The 27685-nt window shown below is 34.3% G+C and overlaps 3 protein-coding genes across 3 annotated transcripts; all 3 read left to right on the top strand.

Annotated features, from left to right (window-relative positions):
• The first annotated feature begins 5284 nt into the window (after positions 1–5284).
• LOC109804518 (B3 domain-containing protein Os07g0563300) lies at positions 5285–16774 on the top strand. The gene is made up of 14 exons (XM_020366365.3): positions 5285–5552; positions 8240–8321; positions 8566–8664; positions 9462–9789; positions 9911–10247; positions 10384–10480; positions 11844–12018; positions 12821–12900; positions 13241–13288; positions 13377–13640; positions 14267–14316; positions 14736–14849; positions 15436–15506; positions 15638–16774. The coding sequence occupies exons 1-14, from the start codon at positions 5422–5424 to the stop codon at positions 16399–16401; spliced, it is 2640 nt and encodes an 879-aa protein (XP_020221954.1). The 5' UTR covers positions 5285–5421; the 3' UTR covers positions 16402–16774.
• Positions 16775–17700: 926 nt separating this feature from the next.
• LOC109804324 (syntaxin-124) lies at positions 17701–19169 on the top strand. The gene has a single exon (XM_083066909.1). It carries the CDS (start codon positions 17930–17932, stop codon positions 18842–18844), a length of 915 nt encoding a protein of 304 aa, XP_082923035.1. The 5' UTR covers positions 17701–17929; the 3' UTR covers positions 18845–19169.
• Positions 19170–20848: 1679 nt separating this feature from the next.
• LOC109803534 (Tetratricopeptide repeat (TPR)-like superfamily protein) lies at positions 20849–27402 on the top strand. The gene is made up of 5 exons (XM_020365149.3): positions 20849–22433; positions 25043–25227; positions 25319–25489; positions 26239–26691; positions 26783–27402. The coding sequence occupies exons 1-5, from the start codon at positions 20930–20932 to the stop codon at positions 27221–27223; spliced, it is 2754 nt and encodes a 917-aa protein (XP_020220738.1). The 5' UTR covers positions 20849–20929; the 3' UTR covers positions 27224–27402.
• Positions 27403–27685: the final 283 nt, after the last annotated feature.

Below are 27685 nucleotides of genomic sequence, written 5' to 3'. Positions count from 1 at the left end.
TGTATGATCTCGTATTTTGAAAAGAATTATATTGCTTCTAAAATGGATAAAAAGAGAGAAGAAAAATTTTATACATTTAATTAACAAAAAAATAATATTATATTGACATAATTTAAATTTGATTAATTGTATCTTTTATCACACACATTTTACAATTTCATAATATTATTTATTTTTTAAAATTAAATATTTTACCACTCAAACCGTTAGAATTATATATTTTTATCATCAAACTTAAAAAATTAATATTTCATCACTTTAATAATTAATTATTTGATGTCATTAATTAATTATTAACATGACATATTAATTATTAATGTGTTACATTAATTGTTAATATAAATTATTGATATGATATTTGAATAATAATATGAAATAATATATTACGTTTGTAGTTAATCATCAAATAATTAAATAGATTGCAAAATGAGAAAAAATTCAAAATTAATAATTAAAATATACTTTAAATTTGAAAAAGAATTTATGAAACATACGTAAAAAATATGCAATTAAACTTATAGATTTACACAACCATTAATGCATTTTTCATGCCGACTTGAATTTGATGTTGGAGCCCTCTAAACAGGTGGTCATGCAATTGCTTTTATCACCATGGATATAATAGTTCTTAAAACAAAAGGTGGAGATGAAGCAATTGCACACTTGATTTTGACACATGTAAATTAAGATATGGCTCTTAGCAAAATTAATCCCCACCGCCACAATTAGATATATATGTTCAACTTTTTCCCATTTGAATTTCTTTTATGTAGGCTTTTATTGTGGGATCTATTCATCTACTATCCCAAGTTCAATTTCACGCCACTACCGATCGAGCTAGATATATAAAAGTTGTGGCATGTGAATTAATTTATAATTTTATAGGCCTTGGTTTAAATATAGGAACTTATTTTTAATCGTGAGTTTATTCAGTTTGTCCGAATAATTCGCGGGTTAAATAAATTGAGCTCGTGGGTTTGTGAGTTATATAAATATAATTTATATATTGAAGAAGATGAAAATACTAATATTTGTGTATAAGAAGGAATGATTAATATATTTTTATCATTTATAGAAAGAATTTGAAATTTTAAAAAAGTGTATTAGTAAATCTATGGATTAACCGATAAACTCACACACTTATGCAAGTCTAAAGGAGATAGGCCTATTTAAAATGCAAACTCAAGGAGGTCACAATTTAATATTTATATGAAAGGGATAAATCAACTTAGTTCATATACTTACCTTTATCACTAAATGAATAATATTATTTAATATAAGTATCTCTAACGTGTCATTGATTTTTAATATGATGATCATGATGAATATTATTTTTTATCAACTATTTTACTAAAAAAACATATATATAATCACCTTTACATCATTGTGAAAATCTTGTTAGTTCTTTTTGTTTTTTTCTCTTTTTTCTTGATTCCTTTGTAAAGTATCATTTATTTGATTTCTTCAATTTTTTGATTATACAATTAGGTCTTAGTGTCTCAAGTTGGCAAGAGCTTTTTAAAAATTGATTGTAATGTAAGGTTGACTAATAATAACACTTTGTCAATATTATCACAACACAACCAACTTTTTTAAATATTGTTTTGTTAATGGATGCTCTTCCTTCATCAGTTCCTTAAATTTTTTTTAGTATGATATGTTTTTCACAATTTGACCTTTTGGATCGGTTAGATCACTCATTTTACTACCTCTATGATTTATCTTTATTATTCTATATGAATCTATTGAAATAATAAGTAAAAAAATTAAGAACAGTTTATTTTATTTGCACATGGCCATTTTTTTTAATTAATACTTGCACCAAGGATAAAATAGCAATATAATAAAATTCATCTTAACCTATAGTAATAAGCAACTCAGATTCTTTATGCACTTTTTTTTTTTAAATTTTAAAAAAGGGCTTTGCATGATAAAAGGCACTTGAGTTGTTTTTGTAACTTTTTGTACTTCTTCACGGAAACACCCACATAATCGAGCCAAATGGCAAAATTCAGTAGTTACCATTACAAGAGAGGTTGTGAAAGAACCTGGATTGCCTTCAATTAGGTTTCACATTCTTTATCTTCCACTTTTGATTTAATACATCTTTTATTCTTCTTCGCATATATTATTAATTTTCTAAAGGTTGAAAAAATAGTACCACGTGGCGTGGATCAATTTTAAAGAAAAACATATTGCTTCCTTTCTTATATTTTATTTCTAATGACCAAAGAAAATGGAAAAGTACTAACGTGTGTGAAAAAATGTCAGCTAGTCTATTTTTTTTTTTATATAAATAAAATAGTCATTTCGGTATAATCATGATATAATATTAGTTATTTTAATATGAAAATACTTATAATCACATGAAAATACATATAATTTAAAATTTTTCAATATTACTATATTTTTTTTCTATATTGAAACTAAAAAAAATTAATCCAATCTTTTTTTATTATTTATTTTTATCCATCAAAATTATAATAACACAATAAAGTTTAAACTTGAAATCTTGTATATATTGCCTCAACTTTTGCAAACTCATCTCCCTATTTTACATTTTAAAACTTCAAACAATGAAATCACATGAAAATATAAACAATTAGCGTGATCACAATCTTTTACATTTAAAAACTTCAAACTATAAATTTACGTCGTTAGGACAAACTTGAATGAAAGATTATTTTTTAATAGTTAAAGACAAATGACATATTTAATTTGGACATGCACAATATTGATATATCATATTTTTTAAAAAAATTGTGGACACACACATAAAATAACTTTAAGGATTAATCAGGTCGAAGAAAACAATATTTCGCATATTACATGTTAGCGTTCAAACTATTTCTTTGAAAGAAGATAAATTAATGCGTTTTTAAGTATTATATACCTCAATTAAATATTTTATTGTTTTAGATTAAGAAACCATTCCTTACCTGAAATAATATATGCATTATTATTTTATATTGAATTTTATGTGTGATATTTGGTAATCGATGAATGTTTTAGGAAAATTATACTTCTACCGCATCATTATTCTTATCTATCTCTCTGTCTTCATCGTATGATTTATTATATTGATCATTTATTATATTTATTAGTAGGAAAAAAATACATATATATATATATATATATATATATATATTTGTTGAGAGATTTTGAGAGAAGGTTATAGCAAAAAAAGAAAAATAATATTAAGATTTAAAAATAGGTAATTTTTAAAAATTAAAGTGTGTAGTATAAATTTAAAAATAAAAGTGTATCCTAAAAAACTGATAATAAAAAAATAATTATTAAAATATAATTCTTTTATAATATGTGTAGATTAATGATAGATAATTAGATACCAAAAATAATTCTTATACAATAATTTATATAACATTATTTTTAGTATTTACCTATCTATCATATCATTTGTTATATTTATTAATAATATAAAAATAGAGAAAAAAATAATGTATGCAATTTTTTATACATATCATTACTAAAAAGAATCTCAATAAAATAAGTTTTGTATTTTTTTAAATAACCATATTATTACTAAGAAGTATGGCAATAAGTAGAATAAGTTTTGGATTTGTCTCGCGGTATTTGTTATCCTCACCTCATCAACATTGCATATTGAAAAGAAAAAAAAAAACTCGACATGGATGGTCGTCCTTCACGCACCCTTTGGTTACAAACATGTTTGATGATTGATGTATGTAGTTGATGAATTATATATAGTTGGAAGTTTGAATTAGCCTTGAATTAATCTAGTACAGATGAAGCGGCTGGAAATTATAGCAATGATAAAAAGGGAATCAGGGACGTGTGGTAATCCGTCAGTGGACACACTATGCAAACGTGTTGCTTTTTCGCAGGAAACAACCAACTAGGAAAACAACGTTGTTGCTTAGATGTGGTCGAGATTAGTTCGTTAATCACTTTTGTGCCAAACATCTCTCACTCGCTCTCGTGTTTATCATATCATCACACGAAAAATCATATTGTTTCTTGTCCTTGTTCATCTCGAGCTAGCGATCATTAAGGATTTTACCCACACCTGTCCATTTGGTTGTTGGCCTTGTCATTTTCAACTTCAATGCATGTATTTAGTTGGAAGAACCATTGCTCCAAAACTATTTCTTCTACCATGAAACACGGGTTGTCTCAATCTTGACGTGCAAATATATTAAACAAACTAAGTAAACTATATATGTTTTTATGAAATGAAGATATGTGCAGAGTACTTAGTTGCTTGGTTGGTTGCATACATGAATTCTCACAACACTTCAATCATAAATATCTCTACTAAAAGAATTGCTAATGAATCTCCATGCTTCAGGAATAAGTTAATTTTAATTTTCAAATTAATCAATTTTTTTAATATTAAATAGGATATTTTTTTCTTAAATGGATACATTATAATTTAATATTCAAGAATAAATAGTATGATATAATTAACTTCACATTATGAATTTTGTACAAACTTATATTTATGCGTAGCAAAATAATAATTGACATGAATAAAACTAAAAATAATGAGATGTTCTCTATTAAAATTGGCTTTAGAAAAACTCAAGATCCGTGTTTTAGTGAATTAATTTTTTTATAAAATTATTTGTTTAACTAATAATAAATATTATAATTATCTTTACAAGTGAAGAATCCCCGGTCTGAGGCTCAGCTGGTGACAATAACACTCCACTCGGCCCTTCCATTCCTTTCACGTGCTCCCATTATCCTCATTCCTCAGCTTCGATTCCAACGCGTTCGCCACCAGTCAACCCCCTTCAAATTACCCATCTACCCTTCTCCTCCCAATTTTACTTTCTACCTTTTAGATTCTTTACTTCTTATGTTTTTCAACTGCTTTTATTACCCTATTTTATATTTTATATTTATATTATATATTTTATATAAATACTATAACGTAAAGCATGTGCTATTTATTAAATCAATCCATCCTCACCATGTCTTGTTTTAATATGAAAACGGACAAAGGCTAAACCACGTCAACAACAGACCGGTGCCCTAGTGTGTTTTAAAAGTCTCCTTCTTTTGTTTTTTTATGACATGATGATGATATTAGGGAGAAAAAACGCATATTTCCAAACATAACCTTAATTATCGATTCATATTTTTATGTAAGCTTAAATCTAGTAACTTTTAATTAATTAATTAGTAATGATGATGTGAAAAATTCCAATTTTGTCCGGAGGGAGAGAGAAACGACGACGCCGAATGAACAGTAACAACAACAACTACTGCTACTTTTTAAAACCCCGTTTTTTCTCTCACTTAAAAAACACTCACTGCTACTCTCTACTTTCTCTCTCTAAAACCCTCTTCCTTTTCTCTCTCTATTTCCACTCCTTCTCGCTAATTGCAGATCAGGCCGTTGCGTTGGTGGATTCGTTCCGCTTCGGATTCGCTATGGCATCGGCTTCCTCTTCTTCCTCCAAACTCTGCTTCAATTCTGACTGCAAGGAATTGAAGCCCGAAAGACCTAAGAAAGGTTGGAGACTCCGTAGCGGAGAACTAGCCGAGCTTTGTGATCGATGCGGGTTAGTGATTCTACGCCTTTTGCTATTTTCTTCACTCGTACACTCTTCTCTTTCAATTTTTTCAGAAACCAAAATTTCCTATTTTTTTCTTCTTTTATTTCTATTTTTTTTTAAATACAAACCTTTTTATTCTCTCTTGCTGGTTTTTGTTTTTTTTTTTAATTTGGATTTCGGAGCAAGTTACACGTGGCAGTTAGTTTAAGAGATTGGATTGTAATTTAGCTGAGGTTTCTAGGTTTGGGCATTCCTCCTGCAAATTTGGATAAAGTTTACTGCTTTAGTATGTTGTTTGAAAAAAATATCTGTTTTAGAGGGTATTGTTGCTGTTAGGTTGAGCTATGAATGAAAGAGATATACATAGGATGGTTTTGAATTAAATGGCGACGGTCTCTCTCTTTTTCTTTGGGTTCCGGTGGTATGAGTTCCACACGCCTCTTTGATTTCCCCAGTTCTTACAGTTATTGCAGTCTGAAATGTAACTGGAACTTTTCTAATTCTGTAGTGTTTCAAATTTGGAACTAAGTTAAGCATAGAGATGGGATTGATGGTTCTCAGTTTATGTGGTTGTGGTTCCAAAGCTGTTGTTTGTTGTCAATATTTCAACTACAATAGAAACTTAGCATGAGCTCCCGTGCTTAGTGTATTTGTTTGAGCGTGTGCAATAGTGGCATAGTATAGTTATTAGTACTGAGATGTAACACATATAACTGGTCTTCGTTATAAGTGCACTACTGTACTGTGGGAACTGGGAAGTTTCTTAGTGCTGCTATTTCGCATGTTATGTTATCCATATGCGCTATTATAACAGTCCTTGGACCCTTGGTTTACCTTAAACCCCATTGTTTTTCCCTAGTCCCTGCATCACTTCTCATATGAAAAGATTGACCTTCACCGAGTCTGTGGCCTGGTTTCTCTGGAAACCTCTGTATCTCTGATCTAGTGCCTACCAAATTTGAAGGAAAATTCAAGTGTGTGACTATAAGACCAGCAAGAATTTATATCTGTAAATGTTGGGGCAAGAATGGTCTTTAAGGGTAAAAAGAAAGTATAGTGGAGACGAGAATGCTGAAGTAGATATTCAAGAAAATTTAAGATTAGAAATGGAGATGCCTGGGGAGAGTTAGATTGTTGGAGTGGAACTTATCGAGTAGATGATAATGGAAGCTTGGCTTAGGTGATTTGGTCGTGTGATAAGGAGATCACTAGAGGCCCTAGTGAGAAAGTGGATCAAATGAAAGGTAATCTGATTCATAGGGGTAGAGGAAGACCTAAGAAGCCCTGAGAGAAAAAACTTTTAAAAAATACCTTGCTCTAAATTGTTTTACGGGAAATATGGTTTTTGGTAGAGCTCAATGGTGATGATTACCGCATGTAACCACTGTACCTAGCAGGAAAATGGTTGGTTATTGTAGTCAATGCAGGTCTACGCCAAGACTTTGAACTCCTTCAACATTGATAATTATATTATTTTAAATATTTAATATTATGTTTTATGCTTAGTCATTTAGATTTTGGATATTTAGGAGTTGTATGAATTATTTTTCTTTTAGTTTTTGATATACATTAGTAGTTTATTTTCACATTATTGTCATTTTGAATTATATTAAATATACCGACAGTATTTACATTTATGTATTATATTTTTCAAAAGAGCTATGTGATATGCTATTTGCTGTAGCCTGATTGCTGTAACTGTGCTATGTGCTACTAATAGTAATAACTACATTTTAGCTATGGAGAAATTCTCTATGCTGAAGAGGGGGATGAAAGTTAATTAAACTATTTCCTAATTGTGCTTTTGGGCAACGTTTTATTAAAGAAAAATTCCTGCAGTAGGAATAGGAATTGCATTGAGTGATATTAGGATTTTCCTCATTAAACTAAAGTTTAATATTAAATGGATGATTCCTTTTTGCTTCACTAGTTGCAGATTTCCTCACTAATGAGCCATGATTGTTGTCTTTTGTGTTGCTTCAGTAGATGTCAAGTAATGGAGGTTAATCTTTGTTGTTGTTGTTGTTGTGTGTGTGTTTTTTTTTTTTTTTGGTTTTTTTCCTGGTGATGGTTTGCTGAAGGCAAGTCATCTTTCTTACCACAAAGATATCTTTTTTTATTTCGTGTATTTTTCAAATATTTAGTTTGAGTTCAACATTTCTTCTGGTTATGGTGGCTCTGATATATTATTTTCTATATTCATCTTAAAGCAGTTGTGTGTATCTTTAGTTAATATGTGTAACTTATTCTGTCTGAATGCTCAAATCAAAACCGCCTTGTTCATCCCAAATTATGTTGAGTCAATGTGATTCTCTAAATTATTTATATTTTCCATCCCCATGGTTGGATTATGTACAAACTGAATGGACAACATAAAGGATCTAATGTGTTACCTGGTCAAAAGAATTTTGTTCTTTCTGCCGTAAGAGGTTTTAATAGCTTCAGTAGCAGAGGTTGTCCTCACTGATTGCATAAACATGTTTTTACTGTTTGTTTATCATGGAAAGAGCAAATAGACAAACGCGCATTGTTTTTTTGTCCTTGATAATGAATTTCTTAATCAAGAATTTAATTGGTCACATGTAAATAGTCAAGCCTGTTGCTTATCATTTGTGTTTTGACATTTTTTCTCGTGTGATGCGATGTTCTATCCTTTTTATTTTTTTTAAATTTGGTTGTTCTGTGATGCTTAGCTCTGCTTTTGAAGAAGGGAGGTTCTGTGAGATTTTTCACTCAAGTGCTTCTGGTTGGAGGAGTTGTGAGACTTGTAGGAAGGTGAGCCAAATCTTTATCATGGTTGTTTGAAATGCTTTGTTAATGTTACTATTACTATGTTGCAAAGGATTTTACATAGGCTCCCAAAGCTAAGTTTGAATTATGTAGTTTTAACTGATGATTAATGTTGCTTGAATGCTTTACCAGTGTTACTGTTACTATGTTTCATGCAAAGGGTTTTACAGCTTCCTGAAGCAGAGTTTGAAATATGTAGTTTTAACTGATGATTAATCATTCTTTGCAGCGGATTCATTGTGGATGTATTGTTTCAAGTCATGCCTTTGTGTTGTTGGATCCTGGAGGAATTGAATGTTTTGCATGTGCCCGAAAAAATTTTATTTTGGTAAGTTTATCATTAGGACATTAATTCCTTTCCCTCCTTTGTTTGGGCTTGACTTATAGTGCTTTTTATAGCGTGAGTGTCTTGTTGGTTATGTGCATGCCTTTTTGTTCCATTTCTGGTGAAATGAACTCTTGAGGTTTCCATTTCATTGTCAATGGAGAATAAGGTAAAGATTCTTCTTGTGTGAAACTAAATGTATCCTTCAAAGTAAATCTTAAAAAGACCAGGTTATGCAATAAGTATGTGATGAAATTGAAAAAATATTGAAGCTTAAATTGTTATTTTGTTTTTTGGGATAATTTTTACATAAAAAAGAATCAATTATAATGAATGTTGCATTGCATACTGTTTTGGATGATTACTTTAATTTTCCTTTACTACTCTTCTGAGTAAATTATGGCTAGACATGTCTGCTATATATTGTTGAGACATTTTTTTGACACTGCTTTTGTATTAAATTGTCCTTTTTCTTTTAACTTCCTCTCCCTTTCTTTCCACATCTTCTATGGTTATCTCTCTTTGTTTTGTTTTGGGATGTCTAACATTATAAATATCAATCCATTCTGAGTTTGCCTTTGTTTATCTACCCAAGGATTACAAATATCCTTGCTTTGTAGTTGCAAATGCCCCTGTCACTTTTGGCTTATAACTTTAAATCTTAAACTCCATGGCAAGTAAATAAGCTGCAATTGATTGTTGTGACATGATGCTCAGACAATATTTCATTATTAAGCCCTGTTTGGATCATTGGATGAAACAATTTTGACATAGTAACTATATTCTGTTATCTGTCTCAGCCATCTAACCTGCCATGGCCACAATCTTTTTCCCTTCAAAGTCGTATATCGGATAGACTTAGAGACCTATCTGCCAAAGGTTGGACTCAGTTAGCTGGATCAGGTCCTGTACCGTGGAAACAAGCACCCAGTCTTTTCAATTCTGCTTCTTCATCTGACATGCTTCCAGACGTGCCTTCTTTAGTTGAATTATCCAATAGCTTTGACAAAATGTATTGCAATGAAAGATTACCTTCTTCAACCTTGGAAAAGAAAAATGAAGATTTGTCTGGAATGTCAGTTAATTGGAGTGTCAAGCTTGGCTCACGGGAGATGATGCTTATGAATGGTAATGCAGGCTTTGAATTTCTCTGAACTTTCTAGCTTGTCAGTTATCTGGTTTAGGCGGTGGAGCTGTCTCTTAATAGCATGAAGATGATTGTATGACCTGATTCTTCATTATATTGCAGGAATGAGGAATGAGGACAAATCAAGTTCATGTTTAAATATGTGTCCACAGCCTCCTCTGAAGGAAGAGTCATCTCCTCAACCATTTGGTTTGCCTGTACCTAATTCATGTCAAAATGAAAGAAATGGTCAACTTGGGGTAACTGGAAGTCAACCACAACAAACTCCACCACCTCCAGGAAAGCAATTTAATGGAAATATGCATTTAGCACCTGACTCATCATGTGAGGCTCAGATACGCAATGGACGGCCTCGAGCGGATGCCCGAGGAAGAAACCAGTTACTTCCACGGTACTGGCCCAGGTGTACTGATCTGGAGCTACAGCAAATATCTATAGAGTATCCTTCAAATCACATATGATTGTGGTGTTGGTTTATATTTATAAATTATAATTTTTAACTATTTTAATGCACTTCATTTTCTTATTATGTCTAAAGCCATATTGGAAGCTACAGTTTCTTAACTTCTTCCCAGTTCAAATTCCGTAATTACTCCCTTGTTTCAAAAAACCTTGAGTGCTAGTGATGCTGGGCGAATTGGGCGTTTGGTGCTACCCAAAAAGTGTGCTGAGGTTGGTCCTGAGATTCTTCAAGCTATTAGTGGGATGGTATTTTTGGTTTGAGTATAAGTTCTGTCATCTGTGGTTGCTTTATATTCGTAGTAAAGTGAGTTTATAATTTATAATTTGTAATATTTGTAATTTGTAATAACTAACAAATAACTGTCTGCCTTTTGTAATGCCTGCATACCATATTTCTCTTGTTTTGCCCTGTAATTGTGATTGATACGCTACTTATTTGGAATATAAATTAATATATACTATCCAGTGTGAAGCTAGTCTTTGTAGTAATTAGTAAGTTCATATGACATGGTATTCTCCTTGTATTTCTCTGGAAATTATGTTGAAACTGGAAGGACTGAGCTGCATACTTGTGATTGGGGAATGGTGTCTTTTCAGGACTAAAGTAGGAATCAAGAAAATATCAATGTGGTAGGACATGTCCAGTCCTTGGCCATAGAAACTGATCAAATAATGGGACTACACCCCTAAATTACATGCTCAAATGTAATTTTGGTGTTTAGCAAGACTGTTTGAGGTCTCATTTTCCGGCTTATCATTGTTCGTCACACATTTTATAATGTGTTGATTGGAGGGAGGTATTTTAGCTTGACTCTATTGACAATTTAGGAATGATACAAATTTATAATTTAGTTAGACCTATGTGTGGCAAAGATTAATTGAAGCAGTGGAACAAATGGATTGGTTTGTGGTACATATAAGGCTTAAACAGGCTAATCGGATGTGTAGGCCAATTCTAGTTTCTTCCATGAAGTAGCTAGTAGAAAGTATGAAGAGTTTGATAGTAGCTGGAGGTGGGAGAAAGAAAGGTTTGTTATGGACTTCTGATCTGTTGCAGTTCAGGTAACTAATAATAGGCATTTCAACACTGAAAAGGATTTTGTAGTCCTTTTAATTTTAATAGAGGGCTTAAACTGGTGTTTATTATGGATGAAAAGGCTAGGAGACTTGCCTGGCATTTTGAGGAGAAATATGGAAAGGCAATTTGGATTTGAAGTTTGAATGTCAAAAAGGTTGTCTAGCTAGTTTTGTATTAGCTTCTGAGCTGCCTTGTAAATTGCATGGATATCATGACTAGCCTTTTTCAGAAGCATGTTAAAGAACTAATAATTTAACTGTTTCCATGATATACACTATAATTTTATGCCATCTTTACATACTTGATCTTGCTCAAGTATAGTCAATTAACTGGAGAGTAGAGTTAGTCATCAGCATTATTTTGGATTGCTGTGCAATTATGAAATAGCTTCTAGGCTTTAGCAATAATCTGTTTTTTATTTGGCATGGTCATCTTATTTTTTTCATGAATATTAATCAAGCATTATATAATATTTTATTCTGCTCCATGAGACAGACCTACTTCCCACCAATTTCTCAGCCTGAAGGATTGCCACTTAAAATCCTTGATGCAAAAGGCAAGGAATGGATATTTCAATTTCGCTTCTGGCCAAACAATAACAGCAGAATGTATGTTTTAGAGGGTGTCACTCCATGCATACAGTCCATGCAGTTGCAGGCTGGTGACACTGGTAAGCATTGTCATGAAGGTGGTTTGTGTATTGGAATATTAATATATATAGTATTCTTCTTGTTTCCTTCTTGTTAAGTGAATCTTTAGCCTCATGTCAATTTTGCATGAACCTTCTTTATGGCCCTTGTTAAGAATTATAGGTTTAGGGTTAGGTATACATACATTATTGGGATGTAATATGCAATAATAAATTAACCTAATAGTCACACTAATAATTAGTAGGTCAAGTACAAGCCCAAACTAGCTAACAACAAGGCTAACTACCTAGTTAAGAGTTCACTTGTTTAAGCTAGAAAAGTATCAATTTTTTTAAAATACATTTTATAGATCCATTTTTCATAAGCTATTTCTTTTTTTAACTTATAGATACATTTTTCATAAGTACTTAAAAGGTTTTTTCTTTGAGGTTTTTTGTTCTTTTCCCCAAAAACTTGCATAATTTTTTTATGAACATATCTTTTAATTAAAAAGGGTTTTTTCCTTGAAAAAATAAGTGCAAAAATAGGCCATAAGTAAGGAAACAATCAAGAAGGAGATTCCAACACAATCTAAAGATACTTTGTTGGAATTCTTTCAAAACTGAACTTTAATCTATTTTATTCAATTCATAGGATTTTTGTTTTCTAAAATTTCTGCAGTGATAATTTTGCCTCAGATAATCCCTGTTGAATTCTTTTGTCTTATGTGCTTATGTCTTATTTCCCCTCGCATTTCTGAGTGTGTTGTGCCACCATCTTGCTGTGATTGATTGGTTGTTAATTAATTTCTAGTTTTGTGGCTAACTGAATTATTTTTCTCAGTAACATTTAGCCGGTTGGAGCCAGAGGGGAGGTTGGTTATGGGATTTAGAAAGGCTTCAAGTGCTGTGCCATCTGATCAGGTAATTGTTTGAAAAGCAATGTATAACTTTTTGAGGTGTACTTACATATGTGCAAAATCAGCACTTCCCTTGATAAGATTTTTTGGATTCTGTCTGGAGGTTTTATCATGCCCTATTGTATAATTAGACTTCAATTTTCTATTTTGTCAGATTGTCTGGAGTCAGCATAGGTTACTATGGCTGATCTTATAGTTATGGATATTTTCTAATAAAGGACACTTTATCAGTTTAATAAATAATTTGTTATTCTTGTTTGCATATTTGTTATTTTTAACACATCCCATATATATTTATTGTCTGGTGAAAATTTGAATTTGTGTGCGTATTTTTCTGTTTGCAGGACAATGAAACCAATAAGACTGGAAATGGATTTTCTGCACATGGTGAAGTTAGTATCAAATAAGTAATTGCATCGTAATTGCTAATGTTTGCCATTTTAGATATTCTCATTGTTACAAATTTCATCTGTCATTTAGGTTGAATTGGCTGATCCTAATTCGTGGTCTAAAGTTGATAAGTCAGGATACATAGCAAAAGAAGCATTGGGGAGCAAATCTTTAATATCTAGAAAAAGAAAGAGCAGCATATTGGGCTCAAAGAGTAAACGTCTAAAAATTGAAAATGAGGATTTAATAGAGCTGAAGATTACATGGCAAGAAGCTCAAGGTCTGCTCCGCCCGCCGCCTAGCCATCTTCCAAGCATAGTGGTGATTGAAGGTTTTGAATTTGAGGAGTATGAGGTAGTTTTCCACTCTTGCTTCACATCAGAAAGGGTTATGGATAGCTAATGTTATTATACTTTTTAGTGATGAAATGACCTAGATCTAGACCTTTCATTCAAACTTTCTTAAGGTGATTACAATAAAAAGTTAATATTTTCATCTTTGAAGAGTAATTGTTTATATCTTTTAGTCACATAAAACTAATCAAATGATAGTTTTCTAATTTGTACATGATGCAGGCAATATAGTCAATCACTTTATAATCTTAGTTGAAAAATAGTCAAAGTCAATCATTATGGTACAAAATTTGTGAGTAGAAATATGAAAAAGTTCAATAGTCATTGGCTGAGTGGACAGAAAGGGGAGGGATGAAGTAGACTGATGACCCTCACCTGGTCTTAGTTGAGGATTTTGTATTCTAAATTTTCAAATTTAAAGCCCTTCTTCTTCCTTATTATCCAGCCCTTCAACTAAAACGTCTCTGGCTTAAAATGCTGAAGTCAGTCTCTAGAGTTGTACATCCAATGTTGGATTGGAATTTTAATGTCTGCCTTTGTTATCTTTCTTCGTGCTTTATTTGATTGAAAGAGTTATGGGAATTATTATGCATTGTGGAAACCTTTATGCCGAGAATGCCTTTACAGGAAGCTCCAGTGCTTGGAAAGCCAACAATTTTTACCAGTGATAATGTGGGGTAAATCACTTATCCTTAATTAGATTGTGATCACTTTCTTTAAATATCTTGATTTTTAAATTTTTTTCTACATATTTGTTGATATATCTTTTATATATATTCTTTGTAGAATGTGGAATGATGTTCTGTTGTATGCAGAGCACTGCTAATGGAAACCTAGGATTTTTTTTTTTTTTTTAATTATTATGAAGATAGATTTGATTTCGTGTGGTTTGTCTCACCTGGAGACAAACATTGGCTTTTGAATGTTTCTGTACCTTCAGGGAGAAATGATATGAATATATTTTTTTTTATTGTTGTGCATGTATTTTGCCTGTTTTTTCACTAAGTTCCTGAGAAACATTAATTTCTCATTTAGACTTGTTTTCTTAATTTAACCACGTAAATTAATTCCCAGCAATGATCTTTATTTGTGCCAGTGATAAGATCCAGTGGGCTCAATGTGAAGATTGTCTTAAGTGGCGCAAATTGCCAGCAAGTGAACTTCTTCCATCAAAATGGACATGTTCTGATAATTCATGGGATCCAGAAAGGTACAAAAGTGATCCATTCCCTTAATTCTCATAGGCATCTGTTTTCTTTTTTCTTTTTTGAGGTGCAAATATGAAGATGAAATTACAAATTAGTAAGCTTTCCTTAGTGGAAGAATGTATTCATATTTAGACCATTAGGATGGACCGAAAGTGATCTGAGGTTTAAGAGGGTATCTTTCTGAACCTTTTGAGACAATTAGCTGACATGTACATATGGTTATCATTTCATAATAGAGTGGTCGTAATAGTATATAAATGTATGCCTTTGTCTTGCTTTATTTTGGATTCTAGTAAAATTGCTATGGTCAAGCATTTGCATAGATATTTATACTTTTAGGTAGGAAGGTTTGTTATTTAACTATGATATTGACACTGTGCCATACCAAGCATCAAGTCGAGATACTTTGTCAATTTTCACCGTCTTCCCTCAACTTGGCTCATGTTTACTTGCACAAGGCATGTGATTAACTATCAATCTAACAATTATCTCTCACAGAATCATTTGCTCACATTATAAACCTATATTACTATGCAGCCAATATATTAATGCTTTATTTTATATTTATTAAATCCTCTATGCTGCCAGATCTTCTTGTTCAGTTGCACAAGAGCTGACAGCAGAGCAACTTGAGAATTTGCTACCTCCTTGTAATTCAGGTTTGAATTGTTCAATCGCTTCACTATAGCAAATGTCTCAGATTCTGTGTCGTGTGATTTAATCTCCTATGCAACAAATTGCGAAATTAGGGTATGAAAACTACTATGTTTTAAATGCATTTACTTGGCAGCTGTTTCCAAGAAAATGAAGGCCGCGAAGCAGGATCCTGATAATGCTGAAGCTTTGGAGGGACTTGATACACTTGCAAATCTAGCTATTCTGGGAGAGGGTGAAGCACTCCCAGCGTCTGCCCAGGCTACAACTAAACACCCACGTCATAGACCTGGCTGCTCTTGCATTGTTTGCATTCAGCCTCCCAGTGGAAAGGGACCCAAGCATAAGCAGACATGTACATGTAATGTGTGTTTAACAGTGAAGCGACGTTTCCGTACCCTTATGTTACGACGTGAGAAGAAGCAATCAGAAAAAGAAGCAGAGACAACTCGTAAAAAGCAACAGCAACAACATCCTCAGCCATTACCTTCACCTGAAATTTTGCTTGATGAAGATTCCTTGCCGTGTAGTAACACAGGTGATAGTAGCCCGAACCAGAACAAAGAGGGTAATGATGGTTCTGATGATGATCCAAACCGAGTAAAATCATCTGCTTCGCCATTCAAAGGCCAAATTGACCTCAATATCCAGCCAGAGCGAGAAGAAGAATTATCACCTGGGTCAGATTCAGGTGGCATGATGAAGTTGCTCCATGATGCCACTGAGAGGTATCTCAAGCAGCAGACTGTGAACTTGGGTACTGGAGACTCGTCAGGCAGTCAGTCACAGCTGGTGGTAGATGGAATGAGGGAGGAGAAACTTAGCAATGGTGTTGCCCATGGCAGCAGTAGTCATAATGCTGATAAGGAACATGTCCAATCTCTGTCTATGAATGTGTGAAAATCATATTGGCGGCAGCCATAATTGTTACTTTCATGCAAAGCTAAATTGAAGTGGGGAAAGATTTTGCTGTACATTTTATCCACTTCGGCTTCTTGTTTTTTTCATGTTTGTACATAAAGAGGGGTAGGAAAAAATGGTGAGAAACCAATATATTCTGGTAATATAAGTGGGCATCATAGTGGTTTGTGTAGGAAAACTATGAAATGCAGCTGATTGGGGTTGTAGGTTGGAGCTGTTTAGTTTCTTTTGAGAGCTCACCGTGCCACCTGATTTCAACAACGTTGAAAATGTAACTACGCCTAATTTGTTCTCCCAATTTATTCTTAGCCTGTAAGATGTTTTTGCTTTATAGTAACTGCAAGTTCCGTTCTTTGTTTCTCTTGATTGGAAATTTCAAATATGTAGCCACAATTTTCTGCAAGCAACCTTTGCTTTATCACCGATAAATATTTGGTTGTTTCAAGGGGAAGCAAGGAGAATGTATTTCTGTAAACCTTTGTTTTACCTGTTTTCAGCAAGGTACCTTTTATTTAAAAAATGACTGAATTTGGGAATTTTTTTATACGGAGTCGTGTTCTAAACACGACAACAAAGGATAAAAACGTGTTTCAAACGGAATGTGACGTTTTCTTTTTGTTCTCTTTTAGATTCCACTGATAGACAAGGGTAGTTAGGTAAAATTTCGTTGATTTACATTTAAACTACGTAGATTGGATATGACCAATCTGCAGTTAAAAACATCTGCAGATGTTCTTCGCCAAAAGAAATGCTTTATGAAAAAAATTCAACTATGGAACATGTGGATCTCGTGTACAAGGCTTTCTTATTTTTGTACTCAAGATTGAAGGTTTTTTTTATATATATATTTTTTAGTGCTTTAGCTTTTAAAACTTTTTCATTATCAAAAATGAGAAATATCAACCCATGGTTACAAAGTTAAAATCACGATAACTTATCTTTGGGATTGTGAAATGATATTTAGGGGTGATATTTCAACGTAAAAACTTGAAGCAGCCCGAGAATAGAGTAAAATGAATATAATATAAATATAGATTTGATGACTGAATATTGCAATCCTGACTCGAATATGAAGAAATCATAATTTCAGCTGAAGAATAAGCACAAAACAAAAATATAAAAATGAGTGAGGGGACAGAAAAAAAGATGACCAAGTCACTAAATTGAGAGTAGAAAATAAAAGAACGCATGGCCACAGGTTAATCCAACTTCTAAAGCCTTCTATGAATAGCATAAAGTTAATTTGGGTGGTCCCTGTTTAGCATTAAGCATGGACCTCTAATGCATCCACCCCATGCAGACAAAAGCTCTTTTCTCCTGAAGGCCTCGTTGTTGGTGACAATCGGTACGTTTTGCCTTTTGTCACCTTCAGTTTCCTCCCCGTTCGAATCGATCGTAATCCAGAGGGGGCGGTGGGATTTGAAGCTACACAACAAACATTGTGTAACATCAAACCATCTGTTCCCTCCTTCACCAATCACCACACAGCTAGTCATTGTTCATCAAAATGAACGACCTAATCTCAAGCTCCTTCAGAAAATACACCGACTTGAACGAGCAGTCCCACATCGACGATGTGGAGGCCGGCAAGGAAAGTGTCAACCTCGATAAATTCTTCGACGAAGTGGAGAACGTTAAAGAGGACATGAGGTCAGTGGAGAAGCTTTACAGAAAATTGCAAGAGTCAAACGAAGAAAGCAAAATCGTCCACAACGCAAAAACCATGAAGGATCTTCGAGCCAGAATGGACCAAGATGTTCAGCAGGTCCTCAAACGTGTTAAGATCATAAAGGGAAAGCTTGAGGCTCTAGAACGTTCCAACGCAGCCAACAGAAACCTTCCAGGCTGTGGTCCAGGTTCTTCAGCAGACCGAACCAGAACCTCAGTGGTCAGTGGCCTTGGGAAGAAACTGAAGGACTTGATGGACGATTTTCAAGGGTTGAGAGCAAGAATGCAGAACGAGTACAAGGAAACGGTTGAACGAAGGTACTTCACCATCACAGGAGAGAAGGCTGATGAGGAAACCATAGAGAACTTGATCTCAAGTGGAGAGAGTGAGAGTTTTCTTCAGAGGGCTATTCAGGAACAAGGGAGGGGTCAGATTATGGACACCATATCCGAGATTCAAGAAAGACACGACGCTGTTAAGGAGATAGAGAAGAACTTGATCGAGCTGCATCAGGTGTTTTTGGACATGGCGGCTTTGGTGGAGTCTCAAGGGCAACAACTTAACAACATAGAGAGCCACGTGGCGCATGCTAGTTCTTTTGTGAGAAGAGGCACTGAGCAACTTCAAGAAGCCAGAGAGTATCAAAAGAGTTCCAGGCAGTGGACTTGTTATGCCATACTTCTTGGCATTGTTCTTGTTATTGTGCTCCTCTTTCCTCTCTTGACATCACTTTTGCCTCACTTGATGTTTTGACCAATTTCAACTCACCACGTTTATGAGTTATTAGATTTGGCATTCTGAAATGCAAAGAGCATATAGGCATGCATGCACGTGTGATGGCTTCCTTCAGATTTATGCATAACATTCGAGTGCTAGCTTTATATGAAATTATTCATGCAGGTGTGACCTTTTGATGAGGCCAATATATAGCCACGTACAGAAGCCAAGTTATTCTGAATATTTTGTTGGATTCCCTTAGAGTTTGTAATAGCAAGACAGCAATTTCAACCATGACAATGACAGCATTGTAATAGCAAGTTTACTCACTTTGGAATATTATGATTCCATTTTTGTCTTATGTTCTTGTTTTCTATTGCCAGTTAATTAACTTATACTAGAAGAACTTGATATCCAGTAGAATAAATTTAGTTTTTGTTATACTGTGCGAGAGGAGACATAAAATGATTATAACAAGACTCATCATTTGTTTATGAGTCCTTCAACCTTACCTGATAGTAACAAAACTTCGTCATGTTACTTGTTAACATGAGAAGATACAAATCCATTCCTGTATTATTGGATGATGCTGCAAGGTGAATCACACAGTGCTGTAGTCATATATAATTAGCAATTTTCATGCGTAGACATGGAAAGTGTATAATATAATATATTGATATTTTAAAAAGCTATATGACGAGTACGATAGGTTATTAATTATTAATAAAGTATTACGATTTTAATATAAATTAAGCATATAAATATTAAAATTAACATTAAAGAACATTGTATTTTATACTTATTATAAAAAAAATAAAAGAAAATTCAGACACGTTCAGCTATTTTATAGTTTTTTTTTTTTTAGTATATCTCGCTCAATCTTGTACATATCAAGCATGTTGCCAACTTTTTGTGTTCCTCGACACGTTTCTAAGATGTTATGATGCTTCACAAAACATCATGGCCAAAAGATTTCTATAATATTCTACATTTTTTATTCAGAAGAAATTAATAAATTTGTAGATCTCGACATCTAGAGTACCATTGGAAATTGACTTGAGCCGTATAGAGCAAACTTACCCATTAAATGATTCTACACTAATATTTAAGCCTATAAATATTAAAATTAACATTATATAAAATAGCATAATTTTAAAGGGTAAGGTAACACACAAAAAAGATTTTGCTACACCCTTAATTAAGAATATTAACCATTATTGATCTAAATTCTTTCTAAGTAACTCTAGTAAAATCACAATCATACATTACATTTAACAGTCTTGCAGTTAGTTAATTGATTACAAGGTCATTTAATTTAAAAAAAGATTGTTCAATACTATTTGGTAAGGTTGGTCTACCTTTTAGAGTGGTCCATTGGCATAAAAGTCGGTCAATCTCAAAAACATTAACCAATCTTGCTACCAATTGACCAATCTGTCCAATTACAAAAATAGAAACACTAATTACTGTGGAGTGTGGACCACTAAATGTAATGTATAGTTTTAATTTTATACGAGAAAGGAGAGAAAAAACTAAAGAGGGCTCAAAATCCATTAGTTATGTGAAAGAAATTTTTTTTTTACCTCAACTATAAGGATATAGGTAGAAGTGTTCATCAAATGGGTTAAAGAAGAATTTAACCTAACATGAACCCGACTCAATAGTTTTATACGGCCGAATTCGTCAACTTAATTAGAAATGAGTTTGCATCGAGTTTATATTATGATAAAAAAAATGTAAATTCGAACATTCTACAAAATTAAATCCTAAATTTTAAGGTAAAACTAAAGAACGTTTTATTTTTATGACTAATAAATAAAATAATCATGTTCAAAAATTACATATCGCAAAATGTAATCCAAGATTGATCCAAAAATACAGTAATGTCTAACCAACACTACGGCCCACTAATTCTATCAGGGGAATGGGCCTTATTATTTAGCGGCAGCTAAGACCCGGCCCAGATCTCATAACTGGTAAATCCGGACTCCGGACCCAAAGCAAATCGAAGAAAGAAAGAAAGAAACACATATTTTGATTATTTTCTACTCATCACTGTGAGGGACACCGCAATTTGGATTTGTCGGATTTTGCACTGCGGTGTGGCTTAGGGTTTTAGCGATGTCGATTTCGCAGGATTTATACCCTTCGGAAGACGACCTCATATACGAAGAGGAGCTTCTGCGAAACCCCTTCAGCCTGAAGCTATGGTGGCGCTACCTCGTCGCGCGTTCGGAGGCTCCGTTCAAGAAGCGCTTCGTCATTTACGAGCGCGCCCTCAAGGCGCTCCCCGGAAGCTACAAGCTCTGGCACGCTTACCTCCGCGAGCGCCTCGACCTCGTTCGCAACCTCCCCGTCACTCACTCTCACTACGACACTCTCAACAACACCTTCGAGCGCGCCCTCGTCACCATGCACAAGATGCCCCGCATTTGGATCATGTACCTCCAAACCCTAACGCACCAGAAATGGGTCACTCGCACTCGCAGAACTTTCGATAGGGCCCTCTGCGCCCTCCCCGTCACCCAGCACGATCGCATTTGGGAGCCATATCTTGTCTTTGTCAGTCAGAAGGGTATCCCCATTGAGACTTCTCTTCGCGTTTATCGCAGGTACTTGAAATACGACCCCTCTCACATTGAGGATTTTATTGAGTTTTTGCTTAATTCCAGTCTCTGGCAAGAGTCTGCTGAGAGGCTTGCTTCGGTTCTCAACGATGATCGCTTTTACTCGATTAAGGGTAAAACCAAGCACCGGCTTTGGTTGGAGTTGTGTGATTTGCTCACTCGCCATGCCAATGAGGTTTCTGGGTTGAATGTAGATGCTATCATTAGGGGTGGAATTAGGAAGTTCACGGATGAGGTGGGTAGGCTTTGGACTTCGTTGGCTGAGTATTACATTAGGAGGGGTTTGCACGAGAAGGCTAGGGATGTGTTTGAGGAGGGCATGTCCACTGTTATTACTGTTAGGGATTTTAGTGTTATATTTGATTCTTACTCGCAGTTCGAAGAGAGCATGCTTGCTTATAAGATGGAGGAGATGGGTTTGAGTGATGAGGAGGATGCTGAGGAGGGTCAAGAAAACGGTGTTGAAGAAGGGGACGAGGAAGATATTCGTTTCAAGGGAAGGGCGTTGGAGGAGGACTTTGAGAGAAAGATTTTACATGGGTTTTGGTTGAATGACAAGAATGACATAGACTTGAGGTTGGCTCGGTTTGATTACCTTATGGAGAGGAGGCCGGAATTGGCCAATAGCGTGCTTTTGCGTCAGAATCCTCACAATGTAGAACAGTGGCACCGGCGGGTGAAGCTCTTTGAAGGGAATGCTACTAAGCAGATAATGACATACACTGAAGCAGTGAGGACGATTGATCCCATGAAGGCAGTGGGAAAGCCTCATACGTTGTGGGTTGCTTTTGCCAAACTGTATGAGCAGCACAAAGATCTTGCCAATGCCCGGGTCATATTTGACAAGGCAGTGCAGGTGAACTACAAAACTGTGGATAATCTGGCTAGTGTCTGGTGTGAGTGGGCAGAAATGGAGTTAAAGCATAAAAATTTCAAAGGAGCACTTGAGCTGATGAGGCGGGCTACAGCTGAGCCATCAGTTGAGGTCAAGCGAAGAGGTATCCTCACTTCACCTTATTCACATTTTTTTTCTTCCCAACATGATCTGCCTTTAGGTATTCTTTTAGGCATGTGCCAAAAAACCACTTAAAACAAACCATATTGGTTTTTATAATGGATTTCATAAACTGAACCTATTTCTAAATGGGTTTGGTGCACTAGTTTTGAACAATGAATTTATTTCTAGTTCTATATCCATGAGAGTTACAATTTGTGCTGTTATGTTTCATTTTCTCATCTACATTCCCTTATGATTTGATATTGTTATTGTTTTCTTTATCTTATCATTGTAGATTATGACTCTTTTTTGTGTCAATTGATGACATTTTCCTCCCTGTCTCCCTTGTTTGAATTCACTTGATGGATGGCCTTTTTTCTTGTTTCATTTATTGGCATTCTGCTTTGACATTACTGGGAAGAAAAAAAAAGAAGCTTTCTCAAATAGAAATTAGTGATTAGATTTCAGATTTTTCTCAAACTCATTTTGGGGTGGAGGGATTCAAAGCATTTGAAAACTTATGTTAAATGCCTATAGCAATAACATCATGGCAAAATGCTTTTGATGAGAGCTTTTAAACTTTTGCTTTGAAGCTATTTTACTTAAATATGGGTTACTTTTTTATGTTATAGATGTTGAGACTTTGACACCCTATTCAGATCCAGGTCAACCTGTTAGCAAATGGGGGGAAAAATAAAAATAAATCTGAAAGTGTTGTGTTTGTATCATTTTGTGGTTTCTTTTTTGGTTCAAACTGGCATTCTCTTTGCTCTACCCAGATTTAATAGCAATGCTTCTGTGTTTTTGATAGCCTTTGTGGTCTATGGCTGCTTGTGTGAAGATTTGTGTTATGACTTTAAGCATTGCCCTTTTGATGATTGATTTTAGCTGTTTTAAGTTCTTAAAATTTGAGTTAATTAGACTATATTGCTTAGTACCTTAGCATATAGATAGGGATAACTTTATGGGCATATTCTTTATGATATTTTTATATAGTATTGGGAAAAACCCAAGTCCCACATCGACTAGAGATTAGGCAATTGAATAGTATATAAGTGGAAAGCAACCCTCACCTTACAAGCCGGTTTTGTAGGGTTGAGTTAGGCTTAATCCACTATTCTAACATGGTATCAGAGCCATTTAGATCCACTTTAAAAATGGGTTACCTACCATTGATGCATGCCTCACAGGCATGAGGGGGTGTATTGGGAAAAATCCAAGTCCCGCCAATCCTAGATCATTAAAAAGGGCCACCCACCATTTATCCACGTACCAAGCTCAATAGTGCTGGACGTGAGGGGGTGTATTGGAAAAAACCCAAGTCCCACATCGACTAGAGATTAGGCAATTGAATAGTATATAAGTGGAAAGCAACCCTAACCTTACAAGCCTGTTTTGTAGGGTTGAGTTAGGCTTAATCCACTATTCTAACATATAGTATGTAAAATATTCAGCCATATATTGTGGAAGGATCAAGTCACGTACTTGCATCATGTGTAAGTTCTGTTCCCCCTCAATCTAAGCTGATGTAGAAACAAGAGAAAAACAATGTTGTAGTGGTACTGTTGTGCTTTCATCACCCCTGTTGGCATGTGGTGAACTTGTAGCTCTTAGCCAAATTCCTTACCACTATCAATTGCTAAGACTGATCTAGCTAAACTTTTGGTTAGATTCCATATGGCAATGATTTACTAGATGGGATCTGCTTGTAGAATACTAAAGTGGCATTTGCAGTCAAATCCCTTCCCAACGGGATCAGCTTGTAGAATGCTAAAGTGGCATTTGCTGCCACCCAAAAAAAGCATTCATTCATATATACTAGATAACCTTTTTGACTCAGGAGCTACTTCTATATCAGTATTAGTCAGTATATTAAGATTCTATTAGTTTCATGTTAAGAATTGGTTTAAGTTTATTCACTGACTTTCTGTGGAAGATAGTCAGATGGGATATAGGATGAACATTAGAGGGGAAGATTGCTTAAATTTTCATAATTGCTGCTATCACAGGACTGAATGTTGGGCTTTAGGGGTGGTAAATTTGCCATAATGGTTGAGGATTTAGAGAGACAGTTTTCTAGAGTGAGAACAAGCTGAACCTAACATGTTATAACACAGAAATAGGCAAGCAAAATAGTTTCTTTTGGGTTTTGGTGGTAGTAAACATTACTTTGTAAGCCTTGAGGTCATCACACTACACATTCTATTCATAAGATTCTTTAGGTTCCTTGAGGAACATAATTTAGAAGAAAATGTTCTTCAGCTATGGCAATACTTGTGTAACCAGAAAATAAATTCTTTGGTTGAAACATTCTTAGAGTAACAAGATCAATCATTGAAAAATAAGAGATTTGAAACCAGTTTCAAACCAGTTTGATTTGCAAAATTGGTTCAAAACTGATTTGGTTTAGAACTGGTTCACCAAAAAACAAATCACTTTGTCAATTATCAAATAGTTTGGATTAAGAACTGGACTATTAAAGAGGTTTGATTTGGTTCTGTTCGAATTTTTAACAAAGCCAATTCATGCACAACCCAATTCCTTGATTTTTCTCATGTATGTTATTGAGAGTGATCTAACTTCTAAATTTTCCTTATGCTTTACTTTTAGTGGCTGCTGATGGGAATGAACCAGTCCAGATGAGACTGCATAAATCTTTGAGATTGTGGACCTTTTATGTTGATTTGGAGGAAAGCCTGGGTACTTTGGAGTCTACAGGGGCTGTTTATGAGCGGATATTGGATCTACGAATAGCCACACCACAAATAATCATCAATTATGCATACTTCCTGGAGGTATGGTGTTGTATTTTTGTGCAGTTAATATTTTGGATTTTACGTCAACTGATTTTGGCTGATTGACAATTTCTTACATTGATTTATGCAGGAACATAAATACTTTGAAGATGCTTTTAAAGTTTATGAAAGAGGTGTAAAGATATTTAAGTACCCTCATGTTAAAGACATATGGGTTACTTATCTCTCTAAATTTGTTAAGAGATATGGAAAGACTAAATTGGAGAGAGCAAGAGAACTATTTGAAAATGCAGTTGAATCGGTATGCACGGTTTATTGATTGCTAAAATGTGTTCTATAAGTATAATTTCTTTACAAGTTTTCCATTTATGTTCCTAGAGCAAGATTGTGTTTTAAGTGTGTCAATTATGGATAAATGTTATTCATGTAATATTTTTGTAAATGACCCATCATCATTTCATGTCTGCTTGAACTCAGTATTTTTTTGGCTTTTTTTTTTTGTTGTAATATCCACTACTCAGTCACTCCTTATAAGCTAACGGTTCAACTAAAGTTCTTGCTTAATTTAACATGTTTTCCAGGTTTCTTACCATATATGTTTTCTTGTAAAACTTGCTTTCTTGTTCAAAAGTATTTTTATTTTTCTGTCCAACTTTATTTTAATGAAAATTCCTGATCTTAAAAATTATATATTTGTAACATGTCTTTATGAATAGATAAGATTAAAATTGTCTTGAACCTCCTTGTATATAGATGCACATCCAAGGTTCTATAATAAGGGTGCCATGTTTGTCTTTAAAACCAGTAAATTTTTTAATTTGATCAACGTCTAGAATGATAATGGTATGGGTGTCACAATCTTTGGTTCTATGATAAGGGTACCCATAGCTTTTATTGTATTGATTTATGGAAAAAGGTTTGTAGTTTGCGAAGGTCATAAGTTATTTTATTCTGATAATGTGTTTATGCGTGCCAAATATTACTTTTGAATTCTGATAATGCATTATAATGCTAACTTAATCCTTCTTTTGGATCATTCTTGCCAAACAGGCCCCAGCCGATCAAGTAAAACCTCTTTACCTGCAATATGCCAAGCTGGAGGAGGACTATGGGCTTGCGAAGCGAGCTATGAAGGTTTATGATCAAGCAACTAAAGCTGTTCCTAACAATGAGAAGTTAAGCATGTATGAAATATATATTGCCCGTGCTGCTGAGATATTTGGTGTACCCAAAACAAGGGAGATCTATGAGCAGGCAATTGAATCTGGTCTTCCTGACAAGGATGTCAAAACTATGTGTTTGAAGTATGCTGAGCTGGAAAAAAGCTTGGGAGAAATTGACAGGGCCCGTGGAATATATGTATTTGCCTCTCAGTTTGCAGATCCACGATCTGATCCAGAGTTTTGGAATAAATGGCATGAATTTGAGGTTCAGCATGGGAACGAAGACACTTTCAGAGAAATGCTTCGTATTAAGAGGAGTGTCTCTGCAAGCTACAGCCAGGTTACTTTAACTTTTCATTTTTACTATACCTATAACTAAGTCTGTAACCTTGATGTTTGGCCTTTATTCTAATCTGACATTGTTTTTCCAGACACATTTTATACTGCCCGAGTATCTGATGCAGAAGGATCAAACTGTGAATCTTGATGAGGCCAAAGACAAATTGAAAGAGGCTGGGATCCCTGAGGACGAAATGGCTGCTTTGGAAAGACAATTAGCCCCAGCAGCTGACAATACAGTGGCAAAAGAGAGAAAAGTTGGGTTTGTGAGTGCCGGAGTGGAATCTCGATCTGACGGAGGAGTAATAACTAGTGCAAATCATGAAGATATTGAATTACCAGAAGAAAGTGATTCAGACGATGATGATAAGGTTGAAATTGCACAAAAAGATGTTCCTTCTGCTGTGTTTGGTGGTCTGATTAGAAAGAGAGACGAGAATGAAACGAATGGAGAAGTGGATGCTACAAAAGACAAGGATAATGAAAATCGGCTTGGTGCTCTTGAGAGAATAAAGAGGCTAAAACGAAATTAAATATTTGTTATGTATTCGGGATGAAATTTTGATAGCAGTGAAATCAGTTTGATGGCTTGTAATTTGTATTACGTACTAACACAAGTCTAACCAGAGTTGACTGTATCTTAGACGTGTAAATCCTACAGTAAATTGTATTTTTTTTCTTTTCAATTTAAAAATTATTTTCATCTGAGCTAGTGAAATGCCAGCAAAGTTGTTGCCTTTCCGTTGAATAACAAACATCTAAATTTACGTGTTTTAGAACTCCATATGATTATTTGAAGCCCAACCATGCTATTGAGGATTGCACTGTGGCTTGGGGTATGTTCCTAAAGTGATTTAAAGGAATTAATGATTTAGGATGCGCTTCTGTGCGATTGTTTAGAATGTACTCGGGTTCTCAACATAAGCTCCACATGATATACCAATGCATATTCCTCGCGTATGAGATACCAAACTCTCACCTTTGACAACAATTTC

This window comes from Cajanus cajan, chromosome 1 (genome assembly GCF_000230855.2).
Source record: "Cajanus cajan strain Asha chromosome 1, NIPB_CcT2T_4, whole genome shotgun sequence".
NCBI lineage: Eukaryota > Viridiplantae > Streptophyta > Magnoliopsida > Fabales > Fabaceae > Cajanus > Cajanus cajan.
Note: the sequence above shows the minus strand (reverse complement) of the source record. Positions and strands in the feature narration are given on the sequence as shown.